This window comes from Mustelus asterias, chromosome 17 (genome assembly GCF_964213995.1).
Source record: "Mustelus asterias chromosome 17, sMusAst1.hap1.1, whole genome shotgun sequence".
Lineage (NCBI taxonomy): Eukaryota > Metazoa > Chordata > Chondrichthyes > Carcharhiniformes > Triakidae > Mustelus > Mustelus asterias.
The window spans coordinates 30,038,752-30,062,845 of NC_135817.1; the positions used below are offsets into that span (position 1 = coordinate 30,038,752).

The 24,094-nt window shown below is 39.9% G+C and overlaps 1 protein-coding gene across 1 annotated transcript in view; it reads right to left on the minus strand.

Moving 5' to 3' along the window:
- The window catches only part of ltn1 (listerin E3 ubiquitin protein ligase 1), a 121,187-nt gene that overhangs the window by 57,389 nt on the left and 39,704 nt on the right, over positions 1-24,094 (minus strand). The window contains exon 14 of the mRNA XM_078232462.1: positions 1,512-1,665. Coding sequence (XP_078088588.1) covers positions 1,512-1,665 — 154 coding nt within the window. The remainder of the gene's footprint in view (positions 1-1,511; positions 1,666-24,094) is intronic.

The following is a 24,094-nucleotide window of genomic DNA, read 5'->3' on the forward strand; positions in this document are numbered from 1 at the left end:
GTGTCACATTGGCAGTTTTCCAAACCTCCAGTGCTTCTCCAAAATCCAAGGATTTTTGAAAAGTTACAATCAATCTTTCCACTTTCTCTGCAGCTACTTTTAGGATCCTAGGATACAAGCCATCAGGGCCAGGGGACTTATCCTGCCTTTAGACCCATTAGTTTGTCTAATACTATTTTTCTAGTGATGGTGATGGTACTTAATTCCTCTCATATTCTTTAGTATGAATGGGATGTTCAAAGTATCTTCTCTCGTAAAGACTGATGTAAAATATCTGTTTAACTCCTTTGCCATTTCATAATTATCTCCCCAGATTCGTTTTCTAAGGGGCCTGTGTTCACTTTGAACTCTCACTTCCTTTTTATATATTTAAAGCTCTTGTTTTTATATTCCTCGCTAGTTTGCGCTTATAGTTTATTTTCTCTCTCATTATCTCCTTTGCATCATTTAAAAATGAACAAAAAAATCTATTTTATCATACCTTTAGAAGTCGAGTGTTAAATCACCTGTTTAAATGTTGGAATGAATGCCAATTTTCTCCTGATGACAGAATGGGGCTTTGCGATTCTAAAATCATTGTCAGGTCATTCAGATATTGAATAGTATCAAATAATTTGCATCAGATGAAAGTGTTCTGAAATTATGGTGCAATAAACTGTTGGTTAGTTTTTAGTTTTATTCCCCAATGTGCCACCCTGCTTCCAAATTAAAAACAAAATTAAAAGTGCATTTTTCCTTTCACTTAGCTTTCCCTTGATTTGGCCACCTCACTTGACTACAGCTTCTTAACAAAAGAGGTGCACACTCTGATCTACTTCCAGAGGTATAGTTCATGCGGTTTCTGATTCAAACTTTGAAGTACTTATTTCTGTGCATCAGTCCCTTCTCTTCACTTTGGCTACATGAAAAACCACTGCCCTATTCACCTGCCTTTCCATCTTAAGTACATTTCAAAATGTCACCTGGGACTATATTTTGAATGCGACTCTCCTGATCTCTAAGGCAATGCACTAATAAACCGTATCACTGGATTACTTATTATTTGAATTATATAAATAAATATAATTTAAAACATCGATCTAAAATACTAATGTATTCAAAATCTTTTGAATATCTGACAATACGCTTGCTTGCTGACAGTTCTTTTTTCAACAAAATATTTGTATGCAATAAGAAATCACTTGGCTCTGGGCAACATTCTTATCATCGCACTGCAGCTGGACCTTTCCTACATAATTCTCATGACTGGAAGTTCAAGAAGAGTAATTACAATTGCCAGGAATACATAATGCAAAAAAGCCTCATCTCAAATTTAACTGCATGATGTAATGGTACACATGTCACAGGATATTATAAGACCAAGCGGGTATGCAATATAACCAAGTAGCTGCTTTACACAACAGGTAAACTAAAACTTATTAGGCTGGATAATGGTTAGCTTCTCACAGGAAAACATATTTAGCGGTGAACAAAATATTAGGGAAAGGGTATGTTTATTCATTAAATAATACCTCTTCGCATCCAGAGTTGATGTTTGGACTTGGCTTTTCAACCATGTTGCACAGTTATGAAAGAAGCCACAGTTTCTAAAATTTCTGTCTTGTTGATTGATCAGTGAAGTTAATCCCAGCAACCAAGTTTGTTGCAGTTTATGCAGATCAGCATCTAAAACAGGATTACAAAACTCAATCTTTCAAACAAAAGATAAAATGTATATCAACTTGCTTCAGAAACCTGCAGTCATTCATACATTTGTTCTGAGATTTGGGAATGTTTCCTCTAAAATTACTGCTTGTTTATAAAATTACTGCTTGTTTAAACTGTACAAAGGAATACTCAAGGGTGCATTAATCAAAGTTTCCACATCTGACTTAAAGTATGTGAATATGAGAAAAGAAAATTAAAATGCCACAAGGTTGAAGATTTAGACAAGTTACATATATTAAGTGCATAAGTACTAATAGAATGATCAGTATGAAATTGATATCACAGAATGCATTTTATATAGAAATTAACAATAAAATAGTCAAACTATAATTTCCTATTATTTTGACATTCTAAAAAAAAATGGTGTAATGCAATTTGCAATGAGGTGACAGTTTGTTCATACGAACATATAAATTAAAAACAGGAGTAGGCCATTTGGGCCCTCAAGCCTGCTCCACTATCTGATCGGATTGTGGCCTCAACTCCGTTTTCCTGTCTACCCCTTATAACCTTTGACTCCCGAATCAATCAAGAATTTATCCAGCTCAGCCTTAAAAATATTCAAAGACCTTGCTTCCATTGCACTGTGAGGAAGAGAATTCCACAGACAACTGACCCTCTGTGGGAAAAATCTCATCTGTCTTCAATGCAAGACCATTTATTTTTAAATTGCTTCCCCTTGTTCTAGTTCTTCTCATAAGGAGAAACATCTTATCAGTGTCTACCCTGTCATGTCCCCTCAGTATCTTATATGCTTCAATAATATCACCTCTCATTCTTCTAAACTCCAATGGATACAGGCATATCCCAACATATCTAACCTTACCTAATAAGATAACCTCTTCATCCCAGTAATCAGGTGAGCGACTTCTAAGGCAATTATATCCTTTCTTAAGGAGACCAAATTGTACACAGTACTCCAGAAGCTGGTCTCACCAATGCCCTGTACAACTGTAACATAACCTCCCCCCTTTTATAATCCATCCCCCTCGCAATAAACAACAACATTCTATTTGCCTTCCAAATCTTGCTGGAACTGCATCATACCTTTTTATGATTCAGATACCAGGTTCCTCTATATCTCAAAGTTCTACAATTTCTCACCATTTAGATAACATGCTGCTTGTCCATTCTTCCTGCCAAAACGGACATGTTCACATTTTCTCACATTATACTTCATCTGCCAAACTTTTGTCCACTCACCTAATCCATCTATATCCCTTTGTAGACTCCTTATGCCCTCTTCACAACTCACTCTTCTATCTATCTGTGTCATCAGCAAATTTTGCAACCATACATTTTGTCCCTTCATTCAAATGACTAACACAGATTGCAATTAGTTGAGGTCCCAGCACTGATCACTGTGACACTCCCCAGCTTGCCTACCTGAAAATGACCCATTTATCGCTTTCTGCTTCCTGTTAGCTAACCTATTCTCTATCCATGTTAACAAGTTACCCCCTTCACCATGAGCTCTTATTTTGTTTAGTAACCTTTGGTTTGGCACGTACAGGCTCACCTTTTCCAATGATGCTTGTTATTCCACAAAGAACACTAATAAATTAGTTCAATATGATTTCTCTTTCACAAAGCCAGGTTGACTTTGCCTGACCACATTAAGATTTTCTAAGTGCCAGTCTCTAACCTTGTTACGGAATATAGCATTTCCCCTATGACTGATGTTAGGCCAACTGGTCTGTAGATTCCTACTTTCTGTCTCCCTCCTTTCTTGAATAGTTATATTTTTAATTTTCCAATCTGAGGGGACTGTTCCTGAAACTACAACCAATGCATTTATATCTCAACAGACACTTCAGAAGCAAACCATGAGGTCCTGGGCACCTGTAAGTCTTTAATTCTAATAGTTTTCTCCATACCCTTTCCCTGGTGATGCTGACTGTATTAAGTTCCTCCCTCCCTTTCACCTCTTGATTTGCAATTATTCCTGGAATGTTATTTGTGCCTTTTCATAGAATCATAGAAACCCTACAGTGCAGAAGGAGGCCATTCGGCCCATGGAGTCTGCACCGACCACAATCCCACCCAGGCCCTACCCCCACATATTTACCTGCTAATCCCTCTAACCTACACATCTCAGAACTCTAAGGGGCAATTTTTAACCTGGCCAATCAACCTAACCCGCACATCTTTGGACTGTGGGAGGAAACCGGAGCACCCGGAGGAAACCCACGCAGACACGAGGAGAATGTGCAAATTATTGTGAAGACAGACACAAAATATCTGTTCAACACTTCTATTTACATATTTTCCATTATTAATTGCCTAGAAACTCTCTAGAGAACCAACCCTCTCATTAGTTATTCTTTTCCTTCAGGGATTTGTATTCTTAAAAAATGACTGATCAACAGAAGGGCAGATTTGATTTTTAAAAATTTAAAGTGAAAATATAATTTAATTACTCATTTCCCTTGTAATCTTCTTACCAATGTAAGTTGTATGGATAAATTTGTCATCTGTATAACTGCCTTAGACAAGATTCAAGTAAACTCATGTAATAAGAACAAAATAACATTTCCTAGTGATTGTAAAAATAGATAATGCTTCTTCACAAAAAAAAAGATTTCAAAAGATAATCCCCAGCAGTGGCAGGGTTTAATTTTTAGAAGTGGCAACCAGAATAAAAAAAATTATAGTAGACACAATGTGAACATCCAAAGTACATTAAGAAGTCCGTGTCTTCTTAAACAGCACTAGCAATGAAAAATTAGTTCTCTAGGAACACAAGAGCTGCCTTGAATTGCTCAACGCGACAATGTAAATAAGTGATTAGTATAAGTGAAGTGTAAAAAAGACAAATAGCTCCATCTCATTATAAAATCTAACAACATTGTTCAGAATACTGAAGAAAATAAATTTCCAAAAATGTAGTTACAACAACAAATGGTGAGACTCAGGACAACAGTGGAAAACTGCAGCACTAAGATAGCAATTAGTAATAAACTTGCATTATAGTATACTTAGAATTGTTCCAAAAACAACTGACTATTTTTGACAACAATGCAACTGTGAGGGCAGGTGAGGTGGCAGTGATGAGGTAGTAGGTAGGTGAACAGGTGGGTTGGGGTAATTGGGTTAGGAGGGGTTGTCAGGTTGGGTGGTAGGAGTTAGTGAAGTTGGGAGGGGCAGTTGGATTGCCGGGGAGGGGCAGTGGTCAAGTGTTCTGGGAGGGTAGTTAGGTGGTCAGGGAGAAGCCGAATGAGGGTTGGAGTCAAGGGGTCAGTGAGAGTGATTGGAGAGTCGGCCTTGTAGTTTCCGGATGTTGGACAAGATTTTAATCTGACTAACGTTTTGTGGAACTATCTGGCAAAGTCCCAAGGCCCTGTCCAAAGTCTCTGACTCTAGCTCAAAGTTGGAGATGTTCGGGGAGGGTCCCAGAGAGCAGGGGAATTGCCAAGTGGAAGATGAAACTTCTTGGGCAATGGGGTCAGCATGTCAGGATTTCTGCAGGGTCCTGACACACCGCTTGGGTCATTGGTATGGTCTCTGGCAATACAGTGACCAGATGATCTGGATCAGAGACTGCGATCCACATGAAGGAAACTGGCTGGAGCTAGAAAATGTCTTATTATTCTGAGAACAGCCTAACAAATTCAGTCTGGGACAGTCTAGGATCTCAGATGGAAGATATCTCATCCTAAAAAGCAAAGAACTCTGTCTTGAAAAATTCATAGTAAGGAGTCTGACAACACCATGTTAAACACCAGACAACACCAGACTCCTTACTGTGTTTACCCCAGTCCAACGCCGGCATCTCCACATCTTGAAAAATTCATCGCAGGCACAGAAGTGGAGATTTTCTTATACCTGCAAAATTATAGCTAGAATTGTACGCTGCACTCTCTGATGGGTTCTGAGGCAGAAGGAGCAGTGTGAATTTGTCTGGATGAGACACAAAGACTACAGGGGGTACTATCTACAAGATGCACTACAGTAATTTTTCCAGCCTCCTTTAACAGTAACTTTCAAACCTGCCACCTCTACCATCTAGAGGATCAAGGGCATGGGTACACGACTACCTGCAAATTCCCCTCCAACCCACACACCGTCCTGACTTGGAACTATGTCACAGTTCTTTCACACTCACTAGGTCAAAATCCTATTTTCCCCAGTTGAATAAATTAGATAGGATATGGGGGGGGAGGGGGGTGTCACAATTTTATATTACACAAGACTACAAGACTAAACCTAAGTTGGGTGTTAGATGGTTCTTCTTCCAGAGAATAAAGGAGCTGTCAAATACCGACTCAATGCTCTTGTGAGAGCGGAGTCAGTTTTCTACATACAAAAAGTAGATCTTGCAAGGAAATTATCCAGGGTTTCAATTACCATGGTTGGGAAGGGTCAGTAAAGAATTGCTCCGATTTTTTTCCCCTTGCAAATTGTCTGGGTTCTCACCTTTCCCAGGTTTTGGATGAAGTGGAAAATTTATATATTGTGGTACACAAAAGTTGTGTGGAATATGTTAGTTGGACGAAATAATTATATTTCCAGTTCATTGGTGTTCATATGCTCAGCATTGAATCTTTAAAGGTATTCCATCTGAGTTCTGCTGAAGTGTTTTTGAACATTCTCTACCCAATTTATTTTTAATTATTAAACATTTAAACTGCATAAAAAAATATTTTTGAAGGTGAAAATAGCACTGCAGATTATAACAGTAGTTTAAATAGTTAGAAACATTATCACTGTGACATGCAACCTACTGAAGTAGAGTGAAAATCAAGGTGAATGATACAAACATATCAATCCATTTTCTCTACAAGTGAACAGAAAAACTTTTCTAATTACAATAAAATTACTATCATGTCTAATTTTACAACATGTACAAATGTACACAAAATATAACCAAGGGATTTCTATGCAATTTAGCAACAGCATTTTGTTTCATGTTGTTATCTCAATTATCCATGTTTCATGTTATCTATAATATTTAGACAAATAAATAAGAGTAATAAGTAACAATAAGAGTAATGTTTTTAAATTTATTTTATTTAGGATAACAGAGTTCATTGCTTGTTAAAGGTGGTTTGTGGCATCGTTCTCTGAAATATAACTTAAATAACTGTTGGCATTAAGATGCATTTCCAATGCAGCAAAATCTGGCAAAGCAAAAACACAGGAGTTTTAATGGGCTGCAGTTCCAAAGAAGAACTAAGAGGCATGGTTTAATGTGCATTACACTAATTCAATAGGCTGATCTACGTGGTCTGCATGATTGGCTGCACTGCTATCCACATAATAGTGCAACTGCTTGCAGACCGTTTCAATCAAGACTCAAGTGAAATTTTCTCCTAGTGAGAAGTCACTCAGATGCATTTAAATATGAAGAATGATTTCTTACAGGATTGGTAACTAAAAATATTCATATATACAGCAAAATAATGAATGCCAAATACATCATTGTTCTTCTAATCATATTGATAGCTATGTCTTCAGTATGTGAAGGTAAGTGCTGCATTTTTACAAAGAGTACGTCGAGTGCAAATTATAATTTAGACCAAGATAAACAACATTTTAAACTATGTGCTGAAATCATTTTACTGCGTCACAAAGTAACATCAGTTTTCAATAGCAATGCTTCTTACGTTTAGCTTGCACAGGCTGTAGTTGTTATTAATATGAAGTTAAGTGAATGCCTGTAGCATTCTATTCTGTTACTCTCCGTTTTAGGCTGTAAATGTGTTCTGTTGGGCTTTCAAAGTTGAAAGCAACATATGCTTATTTTATTCTGCAGTAGTATTTAGTTTTTGTTAACATTTTCTAATGGTTGAAACTAGCTGTGTTTATATTTGTTGCTTATTGATAATACGTTTTTAAGAGTCACAGTAAGCCATCAAATCCTGAGTGATTTATTTATTCCTTTGTTAGGGCTCCAGCAGTTTGCACGTTGGGCAGAAACAGAGCCAACAGAAGATGTTAGTCAATCAGTAAACCGTATCATTCGCTGCTCAGGGTGTAAACAGTCTGCTACAAGAGAAAATAAACGCGTACGACCTAAACTCTCTCGCAAAGGTCCACTGCCTTTCTAAACCAGGTAACAACAACACAATATTTCATTTAGCTTGTCTTCCCTGGCTGCTCTTTAGCACACCTTATTACAAATATTGCTGTGTGAAAATGAACATCGGAATGGAATGATTAAATAAACTGGTTCGAAGAACACTGAAATCTCTAGAGTACAAACAGGTGTTTTTTTTTCAGGATCAGATCCATTATATTTCAGAATGAATTGATCCTCATTGACAATATCACTAAAAGCTGATAAAGAGTAGATAGATTGAAAATAAAATACTGGAAGGGTGTTGCTTCTCTCAGATAAAGATGGAGCACATTTGTAGATGTCAGGCTACAAGGGGAACCATATGCCATTTAACCTGCATTCTGATCACTGAGTGACAAGATAACAATTATACATTTGGCCAGGACTGCAAATGCAGTCACAACCACAAATTCACCGAGTCAATAAGAGTTAAAGCTCTATAAAGTAGGGCACAGAAAACATTCAAAGGCCTTTTCAACTGAAACACCCATCCACCAGCCAAAATATGCCATTTATTGTATCTTCTCTGCAAAGAAAACAGCAGAAAAGGAACAGAAATGAATGGAGTTTGAGAAAATGAGTTGAAAGTAATTGCCAATATTAAGTTGTCTATTATTTGAGCAAAGATATGGATATTTGTACTAGCTTTTAATTTTAAAAAACTTTTTAAAGGACCAATGCATGGTAATAGCTAATGTAGATGACAAATAATTTGTTCTGGATTTTAGTTGGACCATATGGAATTGGTATTGATGAGAGGAAAGGCATTTCCCAACAGGAGATGGGAAAATATTGGACACTGATACAACGAGCCCTTTTCATGCATCTCCTAACAGTCTGGTTACAGAGGGGCATACCCTCTTGACCATCTACATACCCTCTTGAACAAATTGGTACGCTATTCAGTTCACAGTGAAGGGAAAAAGTCCAGTAATGCCCGTTTATTCTTGCTTGCATCAATATACTAAATACGGTAAATTAAAATTTAACTAAAAAGTGAAAATAATGTTTGGTAATAGAATCAGAATAGCCATTCATTTTCAATCAGTAAGGTAAATCATAAAGTCTGTGCCAGGAAGACAGTTAAGCAGTGCACGAGCAAACACTCAGGCTCCATAGTAAATCAATCATTTGCCTTTTTCCATCAGAACCATAGCAACCTCTTGCAGTCATTCCTTACTTAAAAAGGAATTTGGATTTGAAATACAGGGCCAGTATTGTATCACTGGGCCTGCTGTCCAGTTTGCCACAGTAACGTAAAAACAAAGCCACTTCTATAAATTCAATATAATTTCTCTTCTGTTTATTTTTCTGCCTTACAGACACTCTACTGCACCGAACACACATTTTCTGCAAAGATCATGTCCTGTGCCATCTAGGAATAGAACTACCAAGGACAAACATCCTTTTATGATCTCTTTGAGGAATACAATCTATATTTCTGTTGGAATGCATAAGATATCAGTTTCAGCTGCTCACTACTGCTGCCACAGAAGGATCCCATTTTTTCCAGATGTGAATGTGCCACTTGAGTGAATATAATCAAAAGGTCAAAAGAAAATGCAACATGCTTTGAGACAGACTGTTCATGACAACCACCATTTTCTCCACATATTCCAGAGGAGACCAATCTATCTGTAAGCAAAAACAAACCCTGTTAACAGCTGTTTCTTCTAAACAAAATAAATGATGTGATTGAGAATTAGTTTCAAAAGTGATAACCATCTGACATTTAAAATGGCAATATTGGGATTTCAAGAAAATTTGTCATTCCAGATGATTTCAAAAGTGAAATACTGCCAATTACAGGGGGTCTACTTGAATTATTCATTGACCACATAAAGAGCTAGATAAATGCTGGCAAATCAGAGCTGAAATATTATCCAAGATTTTGTGAAAGATCTTTAGTTACATTTTAGTATTACAAGACTGTACTTCGCTATTTTCTGTTAAGGAATTTTCAAGAGGGAAAGTAAGATCTTGCCACATATACCCTGAGGACATTGCTTAATGCATCATAAAAAAGCAACAAAATTTACCAAGCATTTGAAAATTTTGTCACACATTAACATTGATGCATATAACAAAAATCAGTTTATAACTGAAGGGAGAATACATAAATGAGAATAGTTATTTCATAAAATAATTTATTTTCAATCACTAAACTGGCCTGAAGCCTTATGACAAAATTCTACAATTAAAATTAAATTTACAATTTTTCTTACTATTTTAAAGTTATTGTGCTAATTCAAATTACTCCACTTCTTAAAAAGTATATTGAATAATTAGCTCTTTCTGCTGTTTTAGACTTAAACTGTCAGTCGTTCTAAAGAATACTTTGCTCTCTGGGCTGGCTATTTCTAAATTTTCAGTTCACAGAATACATAGCAGTTAAATGATCTATTGCAAGAATAATTCAATATTGCAAGTACCTTTGTTATTAAAATATAAATAAAAATATCATATTATTTTACTAAATGAACACTGCTGGTCTCCATGCCCATTCTCGACTAACAATTAATCAGATATGAGACTCCAAAGACCAGCACCAGAGCAATATTTTTTAAAACCAGTGTCAGGGCATTATAGTTTGGCCTGATCGCAACATTAAAGCAATCATGCCAAATTTATGAGGCATTTCAGTACTATCATGGGCACTTTTGTCACATATTAACTGCCACTAACCATAAGTAAGACAAACATCAACAGATAGCTATTTATTTAGCTCTGATACAGACGTTGCCATCTCAAGCGTTTCATTCCCTTTTTGCTCCATTCTTCATTAGCTGTTACAGATTTATAACAAAATAATCCCTCATTAGTTTGCCTGTCACTTCAACCTATGGAATCAAATGATTGCCTCGGTACTCAGATTTGCGCACTTCAAGATTCTATCAAATGGTATCTAAGAACTGAACAAAATTCCCTTTAATACCAAAATAAAATTGTACTTTGATTTTGTCCCTCATGAGGTTCTGCATCAAAAATACAGAATTGTGAGTTGGTGATTTTTAGATGTTTAAATGGGAGAAGTAAAATAATTTATATAGCTATATACATGTGGTCAGAAAGTGCTGGAAAAACTCAGCAAGTTAGTCAGAACCTGTGAAGAGAACTAACAAGTTAATGTTTCAGATAACCTCCAAGAGAAAAAAAGCATAGTAGATCAGCATTTAAAAAGATAGAGAAAGGAAAAAGCACACAAATAAATAAGAAATAGAATGAATTGTAAAATGTTTAAAATGGAAGAGAGGACATGTTTAAATGGTTCAAGTTTCAGCCTCTTTGCATTCACCCATGATCACCAATATCACTGTGATAGTCAATGTTCCTTTAATTACTGCTGTTACCACTTCATGAATTACTGCCTCTGCACTATTACAGAACTGCATGCATGTTCTCTCCAGCAGCACTGTGTGTTTGTACAGGTCCTCATTTCAATAATACATCCTTCATCTCATTCAGCATTTCTTTCAAAAACAATCTGACATTTCTTCAAGCAATGAGGGCCATAATATCAACAACTCTTGGGGGCCAGCCAGGGCAATTAGAAATGGGCAATAAATGATGGTGTAGCCAGCCATTTTCACATCCCATGAACAAATTAAAAAAGCGAATCGCCTAATCCCTGGTCCTCTTCACTTTCTTACAATCCCATTTCTCCTCTATTCTCGCCCCTTGCCAGATTTACACCATCCTCTTCAATGTTCCCCTTTGACTTTAAACAATCCTTTGTCAACTTCAACCCATTCTGACCCTCGGCTTGGTGAACTCCTAGCTTGGCATGGTGCTTCGCACTTTTGCCACTTTCATCTTTATTGTTAATTTTGGTCAAAAGAATTTCCCACCCCTTCATATCTAATCCCTTCTGCTGTCTTCATCAACTTTGATCCATCATGAATCTTTTCTCTGGTCTCTTATGTTCTCAATATTTTCATCAAATACCACTGATGCGTTACGAGGCATCAGTTTTCCACTCCCCTCACTCACCCAAATCTATGTCCCACAAATTTGAAATGCTGATTCTTTCAAGTTTCACCCGTATCAAACCTGCTGCCATGGGACCACTGTTATTGCGTACCACAAAGATCCCCATCTTGATAAAGCCAAACTATATTATACACTGCACTTCTTATCTCCTTTTGGGCTAAGGCCTGTTACTGAACAAACACTCAATTTCCCAAATGGTTGCTACCTCATTTCTTCTTGCAATCCTCCTCCTCACTGCTTCCAACCTGAGTACCACAATCCCATAAGTTAGCCTTATTCTAACTACTCCTCAAGACACACAAAGAGGACATCAGTACATTGATCATTTCAACTTACTTCTGTCCCACCAAACCAATTTCCTCTCATCTTGACATTACTGTATCCTCCCCACCCACCACTGTTCTGGTCAAATTCACCAAATTGAATTCATTTCATTGAATTTGTTCAAATTGACAGATTCACATCTGTCAATCTTCTGATAGCAAAAATGATATGTTTGGGATCAGAAAACCAGTATGTTTTGTGATGAAAACTATTGATTCACAAGTTCTTTACATCATCATCCTTCCTCTGGATGGCCCAGGGTCTTTTCTTTGATAACTGGTCCAGCCAATTCCCAGCCACCATCACTCTACTCAAACCAGCTGAATATGTTCTCACCTTAAATAACTTCTTTAACTCCACTTCGACGAAATAAAAGGTATTAGGTCTAAAAGAAATAATTTGGATCGTGGCACCATCTGCCTTTTTGAAAAGACCATAATTAAAGTCACAAAGGGGACAATTCTCCCAAAACAGTTCCAAGTTCGAATTCGCATAAAAACTGGAGTAAATCCCACTGTTTTTTTTTTAAGCGGGAGTTTCAAATTGAATCTCCCACACTCTGAGCACCGCAGAGTGCATTAGCGTAAATCATGCTAAAAAGCTGTGGGTGGGGCTTATTCCTGCTGGAGAGGCCGGTAACATAGCACTGAGCGGGCCACTACGCATATCCGCCGATCTGTCAGTGCCGAGATCGGTGCGTGAGCAGTAGCCCCGCACTGTCGGCCAGCTTGATCGCTGGCCAGCCCTGCGATCCCAAATCATTGACCTACCGACTCCCCCACGGCCCGATTGTTGGCGCCCTCCCCCCACCAGACATGTCCCGCCAGACTCAATCTCCCTCCCCCAGCAGCCCCAATCTCCCAATCCTCCCCACCCAGATGGCCAGCCGTGATTGCTGGCCTCCCTCCCTCTGTTCGCGATTCCAAATGCAGAGTGGCATCGCGACCTCCCATCCTCACTAATCGCCCCAGAGGCTCCATCCCCAATAGACCCGACCCCCAAAAGACTTCACCCCCTTGGCATTGCCTGGTGTCCTGTGGGCAGAGCCAAGGTGCCCCCTTGGGCATTGCCACTCTGCCTCTTTGGGAATGCCGGGGTCAGGCTGGCATTGCCAAGGTGGCAATGCCCAGGAGACACCCCTCTTATCCATGATCCTCTAGGGGGCCTCGATTGCCTTCTTTAACTCCAGTGGAGTCGGGTCGCTAGCTTCCCGCAAGTGGGAAGCTATAGTAAACCCCGCTGGAGTGAAACACTCATGGCGGGGAGGGGGTGGTGTGTGTGTGCAGAAAAGGGAGAGGCTAACGGGACCTGAAATTTCAGTCCCAGGCCCGCTAATGATATTTAAAATAGATGTAAATGGTCATTTAAATAAATTATGCAGCTCCACGCTAGGAATTGTCACGTAGCTGATGGTGCCGGAAATCTGGCTGCTGGAGACGCGCGGAGGCCGTGGCGTCCAGCGTGAAGTCTCCGAAATGGCCTCCGCTTAAGTCTCCCGGCCTGCTGCGCTACAAAAGCAGCGCTGTGGGCTGGGAGAATCAACCCTAATATCTTCTATGACTGTGACCACATTGAACTATCCCTACTGATCCACTTCGACGTCTGGAGCCTTTGAGTTCTAAAATATTCTTCTCAAATCCTCCACCTCTCATGTAGGTTTGACAGTCTTCACTTTTGGCAACTACCAGCTTTTTACTTCTTCTCAGGTTGCCAGTTGCTCTTGCGTTTTGTTGGATTTTCTTATTTCCATTCCAAAACTGCCTCAGCTATTCACATGTCCAGTGTTTTTTAAATTTACATGTGTATGTATGTCTACCACTTCCTTCTTCTATTTATCTGTTTCTTCAAATATTTTAATCTGTAATTCTATTAAGTTCTGATGAATAAAGCAGTGGAGGAAGGGTCATTGCATTTATTTCAGATAGATTTTTTGATAGACAAGGGAGGCAAAGGCTATGGTGTGGAACGGACAGAAAAGTGGAGTTGAGACCAAAATCAGGTCAGCCGACTGAATGGCAGAGCAGGCTCAATGGGCCAAATGGCCTATTTCTGCTCCTACATCCTATGTTCCTATGAAGGGTTATACCCAAACTGTTAGCTTCTCGGTTCTCTCCATATGTTGACTAACTTGATAAATGTTCCTAGCATTTTCTATTTTGTTTCAGATTTACAGTTTTAGTTTTTGTATATGCATGTGTGGATTTGTGTGAAAAGTACTCTCTTGTACATCATATCATGCTGTATCACTAAAACTAAAGATATTTTAACCCATTTTTTGAAAGACTTTGTTGAGATGTTTTCTGTAACTGCTTTTTAATCTGTGTCACACTAGAATAAAGATTAATGTTTCAGTCTTGCGAATTGTATTAAAAACATTTACAGGAAAATCTCTTGTTATCCAACACACTCCCAAAATGGGAGATGCTCGTTAATCAATTCTGCCTATTAACTGAGATATAAGGTGAATTCTGTCTTTTCATCCAATGAGGAAGCAACAGAGTGATCAGCAGATTTTGAGGTCTCAAAAGGTGTGGGAGTACACAAATCCAGTGGCACCGAGGAGAGATGCTGCTGCACAGCAGTGAGAGGCTGAGACTGGAGTCAGGACAGGTTCTAATAATTATTACCAGTGAGTTTGACATTGCTAATCAAAAACAGACCTGACGCCGGAATTCCTGTTAATAGAGAATTCCGGTCAGCAGAGTGTCTGATGACAGAAGTTTTACTGTATATTTCACTTGTGATAAAAAAGGTCTCAACTGAGGGGGACTAAGTGGGTAAATGGACAAAATACTATTACTGAGAGATAGAATATTCAGAATATCCTTTTACAAAAACATTGGAATGAAAGGTTAATAATGCCATTAAAGTGTTCTTTAAAATGGATTTAAAGACATTAGAATAATGTACAACTAGATTGACGACCTACAGACTGCTTTTAAGAAACAATTTACTTTTTCAACAATTGAAACTTTTCTCAAATGGATTGCACATGTCAACAACGTGATGGACTTTTATAAGGATGACCATTATAGAACACTTCAGATTCACTATAATGCGCTTTTTGGAACCCAGCCAAAGACAAGCATCTCATATTAGCACTGTAATTAATAATGCATTAGGCAACACAAGTACAAATAGTCCAAATAAAATGACAGAATTATACTGTCCAAAGTATTATATTTAAACATTAAAATTTTTTTAATGAAAGCAAAAGGCCAACAGCTACTCGGGACTGCAGTATGTTAGCTTGTGCTATCTGACTCACATACGTGGAAGGCCACTCGTCTTTACTTTAAAAAATTCCAGGCAACTTCCTTTCTCTCCAAGTAATTGAACAATTACTAATGTGAGTGGGTTGCCATACAACATCAAAGCCATAACCTTGGACTGGGGAGGATGGGTTAAAGGGAAAAAGAGTGGCATTTTAATGTGCAGGAAAGACAAGCAAAGTGCCAAGCCATCAAAAGTATGTGAAACGGGTAAGAAATCTAAAGCAAGCCTAAGCGCGCAAAAAGGCATGGCTTAGTCTTTTACATGGGCTTTATGATGAGCAAGTGTCTCATGAACAAAAAAGTTTAAGCCACTCTGGTTTGTAGTATGGCATTAGCTTGTTTCATGTCACCACTCTGCTATTATAATGTTTAAAATATCCAAACGATCTTTGTGGCTTTATATTATTTATTGCATGGAGGTATGCTAATCTTAAAAAATAGTCTTCACGGTGAAGCCAAACAGAGCACAGCATATTGATGTACTAATGTATGTTATCTTGGAAGAGTAATAAAGACTGATTCCCTTGTTGCGCTGAGTTCCCTGTATTAGAGCACCAAGGCTGAGGCACTGACTGAAGTTTGGTCACATTTTTCTGAGTGGGGTAGGGTGGGATAAAAATATAAATCAATAGAAGTCAGGCATATATAACTAAGCTTCTTCACAATAACTGGCTTAACAATACTTTTGAAGCTATCTACTATGTGCTTCGTAACAAAAATTAATAAGCTTAGAGCCTCAGGCTACATCATCTAATTCTCATTCATACTACAGGAGTGCTTTGGGAGGCACAAACTTCATCAGCATCAACCCTCAAGCAGAAACAATTCAATGTTCTTGCTGTCAGGGGCAGCAACAAGCTCTTGAGACTGTTGTCAACTAACCAAACTGCTAATGATGGAAAATACAAACAACAGGTACTCTGACAGCAAATACATCAGGGCAAAGAAATGGGAGTCTGGCTGTGGGCATTACCAGCCAGTCATTTCCCCAACTCTGCAATAACTGCAGCTGCACAGGATTTGCATGGCATGTCAAGACCCACGTAAGTACCAGATAACAGCATTCAACTTCTTTCAGACACAGTAAATGTAAAGAGAAGAGTGTATTTAATAATAGCCAGTAACAATGACACAAGTCAGAAATAGCAACAGCTCTTTCAGCCTCTCTATATATGTGCAGTCACTTTCCCTGCTGTTGCCAAATCCATCAAGCAGTATTAATGTGGGCGATTCAGCTGAACATAGAAACAAGAGTAGCCCATTTAGCCCCTTGAATCTGTTCTGCCATTCACTGGGATCATGCTTAATTTGCAGCCTAACTTCATACACCTTTGCCCCATCTTCTTTGACAAACAAAAAACCCCAATCTAAGTTTTAAAATTAACAAATGATCTAATATTAATTAATGCTTGTGGAAGAGAGTTCCAAACTTCTACCAGTTTTTGTATGAAGAAATGTTTCCTAATTTCACTCCTGGAAGATTCTGATTGTGTCCCCTACTCCTAGACATATCAGAAATCGTTTCTCCCAATCTACTCTATTGGTTCCCCTTAAAATCTTCACAGAGTCATTATGGTGCATAAGGAGGCCATTTGTTGTAGCAAGTCTGCACTGGCTCGCTGAAAGAGAATTCTACCTAGTTCCACTATTCTGCCTTATCCCCTTAATCTTGCAGTCACTCTTTTCAGATAGCAATCCAATTCCCTTTTGAATATCTGATCAAACCTACATCCACAACCCTCTCAGGAAGTTCATTCCAGACTCCAACCATCCTCTGGGTGAAAATATTTTTACTCACATAACTTTTTTTTTGCCAATTATTTTGAAACTGCACCCTCTTGTTGAGGAACGGATATGTAAGGAGATTCTGGACAGGTGCAGAAAAAATAGGGTTGTTGTAGTGGGAGACTTTAATTTCCCTTGTATAGACTGGAAATCGCTTAGGGCTGGGGGCCTGGATGGGTAAGAATTTATAAAATGCATACAGGAAGGTTCCTTGGCACAATATGTTGACAGTCCAACTAGAGAGGGGGCTATACTGGACCTAGTACTGGGGAATGAGCCCGGTCAGGTCATCAAAGTTTCAGTAGGAGAACATGTGGCAAATAGTGACCACAATTCTGTAAACTTTAGGATAGTAATGGAAAAAGATGAGTGTTGTCCTATGGGTAAGGTGCTGAATTGGGGGAAGGCTAACTACAGCCGGATTAGGCAGGATTTGGTGGCTGTTGATTGGGAGAGGCTGTTCGAGGGTAAATCCACATCTGGCATGTGGGAGTCTTTTAAGGAGCAGTTGACAGGACTGCAGGACAGGTATGTGCCTGTAAAGAGGAAGGATAGGAAAGGTAGGATTCAGGAGCCGTGGATAACCGGTGAAATTGTGGGTCTAATCAAAAAGAAAAAAAGAGGCATACATGAGGTCCAGGCAGCTAAGAACAGATGGAGCACTGGAGGAATACAGAGAAAGTAGAAAAGAACTCAAACAGGGAGTTAGAAGGGCAAAAAAGGGTTACGAAATGTCCTTGGCAGACAGGATTAAGGAGAATCCCAAGACATTTCATACATACGTTAGGAACAAGAGGGCTGTTAGGGAAAGAATCGGACCTCTCAAGGACAAAGGAGGGGAATTATGCTTAGAACCAAAGGAAGTAGGAGAGATCCTAAACGAATACTTTGCATCAGTATTCACAAAGGAGAGGGACATGTTGACTGGTAGTGTCTCAGAGAGATGTGTTGACCCGTTAGAAAAAATCTCAATTACAAGGGAGGAAGTGTTAGGTTTTTTAGGAAACATTAAGACAGACCCCAGGGCCGGATGGCATCTATCCTAGACTCCTCAGGGAGGCAAGAGATGAAATTGCTGGGCCTCTAACAGAAATCTGTGTCTCTTCACTGGACACAGGTGAGGTCCCAGAGGATTGGAGGATAGCAAATGTGGTCTCGTTATTTAAGAAGGGTAACAAGGATAACCCGGGTAATTATAGGCCGGTGAGCTTGACGTCCGTGGTAGGGAAATTGTTGGAGAAGATTCTTAGAGATAGGATATATGCGCATTTAGAACTGAATAATCTCATTAGCGATAGACAGCATGGTTTTGTACGAGGGAGGTCATGCCTCACAAATTTGGTTGAGTTTTTTGAGGAGGTGACAAAAACGATTGACGAGGCAAGGGCCGTGGATGTCGTCTATATGGATTTTAGTAAAGCGTTTGACAAGGTCCCTCATGGCAGGCTGGTGCAAAAGGTTAAATCTCACGGGATAAAAGGTGAGCTAGCTAGATGGGTGGAGAACTGGCTTAGCCATAGAAGACAGAGGGTAACAGTGGAGGGGTCTTTTTCTGGTTGGAGGTCTGTGACTAGTGGTGTTCCGCAGGGCTCTGTACTGGGACCTCTGCTGTTTGTGATATATATAAATGATTTGGAGGAAGATGTAGCTGGTGTGATCAGTAAGTTTGCGGACGACACAAAGATTGCTGGAGTTGCGGATAGTGATGAACATTGTCAGAGAATACAGCAGGATATAGATAGGCTGGAACATTGGGCAGAGAAATGGCAGATGGAATTTAATCCAGATAAATGCGAAGTGATGCATTTCGGTAGATCTAATGTAAGGGGGAGCTATACAATAAATGGCAGAACCATCATAAGAACATAAGAACATAAGAATTAGGAGCAGGAGTAGGCCATCTAGCCCCTCGAGCCTGCCCCGCCATTCAATAAGATCATGGCTGATCTGACGTGGATCAGTACCACTTACCCGCCTGATCCCCATAACCCTTAATTCCCTTACCGATCAGGAATCCATCCATCCGCGCTTTAAACATATTCAGCGAGGTAGCCTCCACCACCTCAGTGGGCAGAGAATTCCAGAGATTCACCACCCTCTGGGAGAAGAAGTTCCTCCTCAACTCTGTCTTAAACTGACCCCCCTTTATTTTGAGGCTGTGTCCTCTAGTTTTAACTTCCTTACTAAGTGGAAAGAATCTCTCCGCCTCCACCCTATCCAGCCCCCGCATTATCTTATAAGTCTCCATAAGATCCCCCCTCATCCTTCTAAACTCCAACGAGTACAAACCCAATCTCCTCAGCCTCTCCTCATAATCCAAACCCCTCATCTCCGGTATCAACCTGGTGAACCTTCTCTGCACTCCCTCCAATACCAATATATCCTTCCTCATATAAGGGGACCAATACTGCACACAGTATTCCAGCTGCGGCCTCACCAATGCCCTGTACAGGTGCATCAAGACATCCCTGCTTTTATATTCTATCCCCTTCGCAATATAGGCCAACATCCCATTTGCCTTCTTGATCACCTGTTGTACCTGCAGACTGGGCTTTTGCGTCTCATGCACAAGGACCCCCAGGTCCCTTTGCACGGTAGCATGTTTTAATTTGTTTCCATTGAGATAGTAATCCCATTTGTTATTATTTCCTCCAAAGTGTATAACCTCGCATTTCTCAACGTTATACTCCATTTGCCATATCCTCGCCCACTCACTCAGCCTGTCCAAATCTCTCTGCAGATCTTCTCCGTCCTCCACACGATTCACTTTTCCACTTATCTTTGTGTCGTCTGCAAACTTCGTTACCCTACACTCCGTCCCCTCCTCCAGATCATCTATATAAATGGTAAATAGTTGTGGCCCGAGTACCGATCCCTGCGGCACGCCACTAGTTACCTTCCTCCAACCGGAAAAACACCCATTTATTCCGACTCTTTGCTTCCTGTCGGATAGCCAGTCCCCAATCCACTTTAACACACTACCCCCAACTCCGTGTGCCCTAATCTTCTTCAGCAGCCTTTTATGGGGCACCTTATCAAACGCCTTTTGGAAATCCAAAAACACCGCATCCACCGGTTCTCCTCCATCAACCGCCCTAGTCACATCTTCATAAAAATCCAACATGTTCGTCAAGCACGACTTTCCCCTCATGAATCCATGCTGCGTCTGATTGATCGAACCATTTCTATCCAGATGCCCTGCTATCTCCTCTTTAATAATGGATTCCAGCATTTTCCCTACTACAGACGTTAAGCTGACCGGCCTATAGTTACCCGCCTTTTGTCTCCTTCCTTTTTTAAACAGCGGCATAACATTAGCCGTTTTCCAATCAACCGGCACTACCCCAGAATGCAACGAGTTTTGATAAATAATCACTAACGCATCCACTATTACCTCTGACATTTCTTTCAATACCCTGGGATGCATTCCATCCGGACCCGGGGACTTGTCCACCTTCAGTCCCATTAGTCTACCCAGCACTGCCTCTCTGGTAACATTAATTGTATTAAGTATTTCTCCTGCTGCCAACCCTCTATCGTTAATATTTGGCAAACTATTTGTGTCCTCCACCATGAAGACCGACACAAAAAATTTATTTAAAGACTCAGCCATATCCTCATTTCCCACTATTAACTCCCCCCTCTCGTCCTCCAAGGGTCCAACATTCACTCTAGCCACTCTATTCCTTTTTATATATTTATAAAAACTTTTACTATCATGGAGTATAGACACACAGAAGGACCTGAGTGTACAAGTCCACAGATCCTTAAAGGTGTCAGCACAGGTGGAGAGGGTGGTCAAGAAGGCATATGGCATGCTTGCCTTTATTGGACAGGGCATAGAATATAAAAGTTGGCATATGATGTTGCAGCTGTATAGAACGTTGGTTAGGCCACATTTGGAATACTGCGTCCAGTTCTGGTCGTCACACTACCAGAAGGACGTGGAGGCATTGGAGAGAGTACAGAAAAGGTTTACCAGGATGTTGCCTGGTATGGAGGGTCTTAGCTGTGTGGAGAGATTGGGGTCGTTCTCCCTGGAAAGACGGAAGATGAGGGGCGACGTAATAGAGGTGTATAAAATTATGAAGGGCATAGATAGGGTGAATAGTGGGAAGCTTTTTCCCAGGTCGGAGGTGACGAACACAAGGGGTCACGGGTTCAAGGTGAGGGGGGCAAGGTTCAACACAGATGTCAGGGGGACATATTTTACACAGAGGGTGGTGGGGGCCTGGAATGCACTGCCAAGCAAGGTGATTGAGACGGACACGTTGGGATCGTTTAAGACTTATCTAGATAGCCACATGAACAGACTGGGAATAGAGGGATACAAACGAATGGTCCAGCTGGGCACATGAGCGGCGCAGGCTTGGAGGGCCGAAGGGCCTGTTCCTGTGCTGTATTGTTCTTTGTTCTAGATTTTTATGCTCTGAGTGGGAACAGTTCCTCACTATGTACCTGTCCAAACCCCTCAAGGTCTTGAATACCTATTAGCCTTCTCTTCTCCAAGGAAAACAGTCCCAACCTATCCTCAAAGTTACGGTTCTGTATACCCGGAATCATTCTTGTGAATCTCTTCTGTACCCTCCCCAGTGCCTTCACATCTGCCTCAAGTATGGCACCCAGAACTAGACACAGTACTCCAGACCTATACAAATATCTTATCCAATTTCAACATGACCTCCTTGCTCTTGTACTCGGTGCCCCTATTAATGAAGCCAAAGATATCATATGCTTTATTATATGCCCTGCTATCCTCAATGACTAGTGTACATATACTGCAAGGTCCCTCTGTTCCTGTACCTCCTTTAAAGTTTCTGCCTTTAATTTTTATCACCTCTCCATATTCTTCCTGCCAAAATGAATCACCTCACACTTCTTTGCACTGAATCTCATTTACCACTTGAGTGCCCAATCCACCAACTTGACTATGTACTTTTGTAGTTCAAGACTATCCTTTTCACAGTTGACAATATTTCCAATTTTCATATCATCTGCAAATTTTGAAATCAGCCCTGAACACCAATGTCTAGGTCATTAATATACATCTTGAAAACTTTGATCAAAACATAGAATAGAATCCCTCCAGAACAGGAGACGGCCATTCAGCACATGGAGTCTGTACCGACTCTCCGATGGAGTATTTTACCCAGACCCTATTCCCACAATCCATTAGATTTACCCCACTAATTCTCCTAACCTACATATCTTGAGACACTAAGGGGCAATTTAGCATGGCCAATCCACCTACCCTGCACATCTTTGGACTGTGGGAGGAAAGCGGAGCACCTGGAGAAAACCCACATAGACACAAGGAGGGCATGCAAATTCCACACAGACAATCACCTAAAGCCAGAATTGAACCCGAGTCCTTGGCACTGTGAGCTAACCACTGTGCCGCCCTTTGCCTTCTAAATTCCAAGAAAAACAATCCAGGTTTGCGTAATCACAGCTCATAATTTAACCCTTGCAGTCCAGGTATCATTCCAGTAAATATGTACTTCACCTGTTCCAAGACCAATATATTTTTCCTAAATGGAGCTTTGTGTACCTGAAGCTTGACTTCACCCCCTTATATTCTATTCTTCCAGATATAAAAGCCAACATTCCAGTAGTTTAAAAAAAAGTTATTTTCTGTACCTGTTCATGACATTTTAGTGGTGTGTGTGCCTGGAACCTCAAGTCTCTTTGGACTTTCACCGTTTCTAACATTACACCTCTTTAAAAGTATTTGTTCTATTCTTTTGCAGTCCTAAGTATACGTCCTCACATTTGTCTACACTGAAACCCATTTGCCACGGTTCTGCACATTCATTTAATCATATTAATATCCCTTTGTAATTTTATACATCTACACTATTTACAATGCTGTCTGCATTTGCACATACTACTAAGACATTTTCAGTGGAACCTTAGTTATACAAAAGTGATGGGGGTAAAGGCAATGTCCAATTTGGTACTGAATTACACAGGCTGGAGCATCCGAGTTTACTTTCTGATTTGTGCCAGGTTACCTGATCTCTCCCAGGGTTCCTGTTCCCTGGGCAAAAGGAGGTAGGAAAAAGCAGTCAGAATTCTGATTCTTGTTCACTATCATATTGGTCCCTTGTGGAAATTGTGAGGTTGGGGGATAGGTTTAACACTCTACTGAAGAATGGTATTTGGATGAGGTAACATGTAGAAGCTATGGAAACATATTTGCCATCAGTTAGCATCTTCAGGGGAGCTGGTGAGATAAGAAAGAAAAAACATTGCTGTGTTTTTGTTTCTGCTTTAAATTATTCAGGTTCACTGAACTAATTCAGTAATGCATCAGTTTGAGAACAGTACAGAAGATCACAAGAAAGGAATTGTGAGCAACTCCTGCATTTCATATTATATTCTTAGAACATACCAGGCAATAAACTCTTATTCAAGCATTAATCTCCATTTGTACTAACCATTCTCCTTTGTGCATGATAAACACATGTGCCATCTTTGGTACATTCCAACGAATAAGAAAAAGTTCAAGGCACTGATCTCTGTGGCACATAGTCATTCCATCTTGTCAACCTGAAAAGAACCCATTTGTACCTACGCTCTGCTCCCTGTCAGCCAGCCAATCTTCTATCCATGCCTTTTATTTTCCGTACTAACCTTTGATGTGCCACTTTATCAAATGCCACATAAGTCCAAGAATGGAAGCCAATCACAGATGCAGGCACACTGAATAATACAATATTTCTCAAAATAGAAAAAAGATCCAATAGAAGCTACACTATCTTTGGCTAAGCACAAACGGTAAAGAAATAACTGGACTGTTAATGCCTGAGTGGAATTGAGCTGAACTGAGGATTTACAAAAAACAAAATTCAGGAAAAATTAGAAATAGAAACTAAATAATTAATGAGGCAAGTGGTTTCCTCAGGGATTCAAATAGACTGGTGCTCAGTGCTATAGCCATATTGCTCAG